The sequence below is a fragment of the Schistosoma haematobium genome, chromosome 1, assembly GCF_000699445.3.
Source record: "Schistosoma haematobium chromosome 1, whole genome shotgun sequence".
Classification (NCBI taxonomy): Eukaryota; Metazoa; Platyhelminthes; class Trematoda; order Strigeidida; family Schistosomatidae; genus Schistosoma; species Schistosoma haematobium.
The window spans coordinates 93,300,770-93,306,550 of NC_067196.1; the positions used below are offsets into that span (position 1 = coordinate 93,300,770).

Here is a 5,781-nt window from a genome sequence, read left to right on the forward strand (position 1 = left end):
CGCTCTGGAAAACTTTCGCTTCTCATTTGACAACTGTATGCGTAACTCTCGAATAGCAGTACCCCCACTGTTGTAGATAGTTTCCCCAACAAGTCTCTACATACATACCAATTTAAATTCTAATAGTTCGTTGGTTGTATATATGCGGTAGTTCACAGCTTTCTAAATAATTAGACAGTCAGTAGATTACATTAGTTTATAACCCCGGTGTCAAACACCTATTGTTTCATACGAAGGGAAATTTTCAATAAACTGCAACAATGAACTATGACATGAAAACCACTTATAGTCTACCCCAGGATTATATATATATTGTAGGAGGCAACTCGAAGAATAATTGAATTGTTCTGTTAAAAACACAGCCATAAATTTACTAACTTCACATTGAATACGGTTTAAAGAGTTTATTGAAAGAGATGAAACACAAAGTCGAAAATTCCTCATGTAAGATACAATCCATTGTATATAAAAATACTGAGTCAATATTTTTCGGCTGTGTTAAAAATTAGGGTGTTGTTTGCTAAACTTTTAGTGGTTGCTCTTACTTCTGTCTATTTTTTCACTAATCGTTTTCGTCCTGTTATTCTATTCATCATCACCGCGCTTTACAGCCAATAGAACACATACTGCAAATACCAGACAAATCATTTGGACCAATGAGAACAGAAATACGCTAATTATGATAGCATTGAGGTGCATTTTGCTTAGATCACTGACCTTTTTAACGCATCCCTAAAACGAAGAAGAATAATGAAATAATAAAATAATAGTTATTCCACAGAATAAACCCTATTTGATTTCTCATGAGACTGACTACAGACAGTGTAAAAGGAATACTTGTTTCACTACGGTCTTCTGTTTTGGAAGTCCCTATCTGTATTCACCCTTTGCTAAATATTTTAGACAACACACACGTTTGATATCTCACTGTGATTATTAGTTTATGTCTCCTCACGTATTAATAGTGATATCATATCTAGAATGTGGAATTTTTAGAATGAGTTGGAAAATTATACGGCTTAATGATGTTAACTTTCCTGCGTTTGTAAGGTGTTAATGACAGTATACCAAAATCAAAAACTTTATAGCTTGTACAAAAACATAACTTGTAGTAGTTGATACCGTAGAACAGTTTATGTTTTATAAGAGTCGCCATGTATAAAAGAAGCCCTGCAATTTTCTCTTGCAGTGATAATTTTTACCAGTTATTACTGTGTAGAAGAGTTATAACAAAAAATTATTATGTTTGTAGTATATCTCAGAAAAGAACTGTCGCATTTTAGACCACAAATTGCAAGAGTAACTACTAAAATATAGAAGCGAATGAATTCAATGATCATTTTATTCTATTATTTAGATATATATTCCATTAGTTGGAATTTGGATTAACATCTATTACCACCCAAAAAGTTGCCAAAATCTCATTATGAAGTTTTCACAAACTTCCTACTTGTTGGGTAGTAGAAAAAATGGATTTGAAAACAGTCATCTGTGCTCAAAATAAGCTTTCCTGCGAATCGAGAGCTCGATGAAATCCAATGATAACGGTATTCCCTAGGTTCCATCGAATATTAAGATTATATCCATCAAAAATGTTCTACGCCCTAGACTTCCGTTTAAGCTCAAACGTTTATGCACCATCAGAAATCTATCTCTTGTCTGTCAAGAAAGTACGATATGTACCAGTTATAAAGTTTTGTACTGGAAAATATAAATATCAGATCACTGTTTAAAACATTAGCAAGGCTCCCTTCACTTATGCTTAGGATTGTCGAGTTTCCTAGTGCAATAATAAACTGCTATACTGCATCAAGCAGATGATAGTTAAACATGTCGGGAATTTGATATTTGTTCTGATGTTTAGGCTGTATGAAAAGTTTTCAACACATTACTTAACTGTTCAGAGACACGTCAAAATCTTAACAGTCTAGTTTGGTGCATATTCGTACAGATGACAATAATTACAAAAATAGTTGCAAATCCCCACTAGTTCTTCCTGATCATAGTAATTTATTAGTCATAGCAAACTGTGACTTCAAAACCACTACCCACCATAATATGATTTTATATAAAGATTTCAAAGCATTATGGGTGATGACAAAATTCAGAAACAAAGAGGAAAGCGTCCATATCACGCTTTGCAGAGTGGTATACAGATCCAAATAAGAAAACTACATGAATTTTGAACGCTTACTTTTAAAAGACATGTTGGGGTTTTATTCAAAAATGGTCCAAAAGACTGGTTTACGTACAAATACCGAAGTTCCAAGTTAGTCAGTGAATAGCAAAAATCCTCACATTCATCTACCATACATAAGGAGATGGCTTAATTGTGACTTATAATTGGAAATTATTTAACAACGTATTACCTTCCTTTTTCCCCCATCATCCAACCCTACAAACGTCATATAATAGGGTTATTTCGAAAGCCAGATAAATACAAGGTTCTCCATAGAGATAACTAATCCTGGAACATGGTATAAGAATATTCGGTGCCTCCAGCTTCGATTGACTTAAGTAGAATTGACACCACAAACATGTGAATTAGTTCTAGGAAGGGGTAGATGTGTTGTGAACTCGTTGCCTTCGACGAAAAATACTGAAAGTTTTGGTTTGAGGTGGTTTTTCTCATGTAAGTTATTAGGCTAACCGATTGTTTAGTCTTGGTCACTTAACAGTCAGTCGTATTTTTGTTACTAACGTGAATGAGCGTCTCCCTTCGGAAACCTGGTTAAAATTTATTTTTAATTAATATGGTTTATGATATTTCTTGAACTTTTTTCCGGTATATTATCAAATTCGTATTTGATTCAGTGTTATAATTACCGTAATTTTTTGTTGTGAACACTTGGTGTTTGCTTGTTTTTGTTCTGCTATAACTTTTATTCCTCGGCCTTGTTAAATACTTAAAAATGAACCACAAATATCACAAATCAAGCAAAAACATAAATCTACCTCTTTAAATATTTGGCCATCTTTGAAACAGGATTCCGGTGGTGGAGTGACATAATCTTTTGAAGAATCAGCACCACAGCATTGTAACTAAATAAAAATGTATGATGGGAATTGCACCTCACTTTCTGTTGAACTTCATCAAGAACTTTGCTAACATGTTCGTCGTGAGAGTACTCTTTTACGAATTCTCTTAATGCATCAGTGACGTGTTTTTTTACCTATAACAATGGAGTTTGCCGGTTAACTCTTACCTTTGGCTTTTCCAATATTGCAAATATTCCTGCTGCTATTTCGGCAACTATCAAAATTGATAAAAGAATACAATACTATAAGGACATAATAAGTTTCCATAGTTTTCGTTACCGTTGTTAATAAACACACATTCTTCGTGCAGGCGCCAAACATTCCTAAGGCCCCCAAAACAAATAAGAAGCATCCGAGGACAATAATAAAGATAATAAGCGATTGTAATGGAGGTTCAATGTCTTTCCAGTGATTTACAACAGAATGGAGCCCAAGTGCACCAACCACAATCAGCCCGAGACCACATATCTACTTATCTCAACGAAACGTAGGATATAACTTACGAACGCTCCACAATTGAAAATAACTAGCAAACATTGCAAACACTTATACCCACAACCAAGAGCCATGTCCTCAACAGACGTGTGATAACTTACTACACTCTTAAATAATAGTCAGAAGGGATAAGGTCATTTGCATACAGTAAAACAAAGCACGTAGTAGTTAACAGACAATTGAATACTGAACACATGGCTATTTGTACATCAAATAAGTTTTATAACAATAGTAAAATACCATGTCTTTTTTTCTCAAATGGTTCTAGGTAGAAAAGACGTCGCTTTTTTGCTAAATTTTATTCTGGGTACCTTGTTTTACTCCTGACTAACACTTGCGTTCAGATTGTGATCATTTTGTGTTTTTAAACTTTTTAAATCGAATTACAATGGTTGGTAAGACTCACAAATGTGGGCAACCAAATTGTTTGTTCCCCGTGGAGGAGGGAATGCAATGTGACGATTGTAAAAAGTGGTACCACAAAATGTGTACACGCTTAAGTCCGACGGCTTGCAAAAGATGCTCGAAGCCGAACTCGCATTGGCTTTGTATGTTCTGCTGTACGGATAAAGAGGTACTAATTCGGGAGGCTATGGGCCTATTGGCTTTGGCCTGCAAGAAAAACGATGGCGGAAGCAATGATAACAAGAGCACTGGCGGAGAAGAATGTGTCAGTGTAGTAAGTGCTGCTACTGGACCCGTTAAACACTTGACTGCGGTTGATGAGAACGTGAAATCTGCGTTGACATTAGCGGGAATGAAGTGCCGCTTGATACTGACATCGGCAGTCATACACCTCTAGTCGAAATAGAAGATCCGGATGAAACTGTCACCGTTCCACGTAGTCCAGGTGTGGCTGTCCTGACTGGTGACAAATGGACTTCAGTAAGGATAAAAAGAAATGGGAAGAAAAAGGCTGTGGGCAAAACGCAGCTGGTCAACAAGGCATTGGAAGGGGTGTTATCAGAAGAAAAATCCTCACTGTGTGACAAGACAGATCTCTCTGAAAGATCAGTCATTTTTCATAAGATAAGAGAATCTTCAGATAAAGAACCGAAGGCGAGATTTGAACACGATCTCAATCATATTAAGACATCATTAAGTAAACTACTCCCAGATACAGGTTCAGGAGTCAGTATTTGTAAGCTTTATAGAATAGGAAAAAGGTGAATTCCGAAAGTCCTCCGAAAAACCGCTTCCCGAAGGTTACATTCAACACGGTGGAAAAAGGAACCTGATTCTAAGTAATTCACGTAAACTAATAGGATCCGGAATATATGTCCGTGAGGATCTCAACCTATCTGATCGTATTAAGAGACGAGCTGCAGAAGCGGAACTAAATGAACGTCGCCAAAACGGGGAACGAAACCTTGTTCTTAAGGGTTTTCAAGTTGTAAAAGTTCGGAGCATAGCGATCCCCAAGCCACTCTGGGTGGCAAGGGAAAGCTCTCCACAGACTTAAAAGTGTGCTACACAAATGCTCGCAGCCTACTAAATAAAATGACGGAGCTCAAGTCAGTGGTGGATAAAGAAAACCGGACATTATTGCTGTCTCGGAAACTTGGTTAACGTCAGAAGTATTAGATAGTGAAATCCAGTTGACTGGTTTCATAACCAGTAGGGCTGATAGATTAAACCGTAGGGGAGGCGGGGTTATTCTGTACACGAAAAGTACCCTAAACATACGATTAGCTGAGACAGTAGCACATGTTTCAGGGAAATGTGAACTGATGAGATGTAAGTTGAAATGCCGACGGCACGATATTGAATTAGTTGTAGTATATCGCAGTCCAGAATGTGTAGCAGATGATTCTATTCTAAGTAAACTTAAGTCCTGGTGTAACAACGGTAAAAGTCTTGTAGTAGGCGACTTTAATGCAGCACATATAAACTGGGTTAACTTAGAAGTAGGGTCATCCATATCGTCGTTCGGCTGCAAACTGTTAGAAACCTCGATTGGATTAGCATTATTCCAACACATTAGAGATCCCACAAGATACGACTTAAGAAACTCTTCCTCTCTTTTAGATTTAGTCTTCACACACGATGATGACGTTGGTCAAATGGCTTTTCTCTCACCACTTGGGAGAAGTGACCATGCAGTCATCTTATTCAAATTCATGGCTGAGATTGCCTGTTAAACAGTTGCACCGGCCCGTCCTAACATATGGAAGGCAGATATGCAGGCAATTAACGCCGCAGCATCGGCTGAAAACTGGAAAATTGACTCTGGGGCATCAGTACAAG

The 5,781-nt window shown here is 37.0% G+C and overlaps 1 protein-coding gene across 3 annotated transcripts; it reads right to left on the reverse strand.

The window, feature by feature from the left end:
* Positions 1-298: 298 nt before the first annotated feature.
* Positions 299-3,635, reverse strand: CD63_5 (cd63 antigen). Of its 3 annotated transcripts, XM_051210094.1 has the most exons (6): positions 3,543-3,635; positions 3,319-3,507; positions 3,207-3,281; positions 3,078-3,173; positions 2,956-3,042; positions 299-732 (listed from the first exon to the last, which is right to left on the reverse strand). In XM_051210094.1, the coding sequence occupies exons 1-6, from the start codon at positions 3,606-3,608 to the stop codon at positions 586-588; spliced, it is 660 nt and encodes a 219-aa protein (XP_051075589.1). In that variant the 5' UTR covers positions 3,609-3,635; the 3' UTR covers positions 299-585. The 3 variants fall into 3 exon arrangements, with proteins under 3 accessions (XP_051075589.1, XP_051075590.1, XP_051075591.1); XM_051210095.1 differs by lacking the exon at positions 3,078-3,173 and having other exon boundaries at positions 327-732; XM_051210096.1 differs by having other exon boundaries at positions 390-732; positions 2,956-3,173.
* Between the last annotated feature and the right edge of the window lie 2,146 nt (positions 3,636-5,781).

What these genes read in the sequence shown, in the direction of transcription:
- CD63_5 (XM_051210094.1), bottom strand. Translation starts at nt 3,608, where the DNA reads ATGGCTCTTGGTTGTGGGTATAAGTGTTTGCAATGTTTGCTAGTTATT. An exon ending in TTTTCAATTGTGGAGCGTTC is followed by an intron (nt 3,508 to 3,542) that starts GTAAGTTATATC and finishes TGAGATAAGTAG; the next exon opens with ATATGTGGTCTCGGGCTGAT. An exon ending in ATGGCCAAATATTTAAAGAG is followed by an intron (nt 733 to 2,955) that starts GTAGATTTATGT and finishes TCTTCGTTTTAG; the next exon opens with GGATGCGTTAAAAAGGTCAG.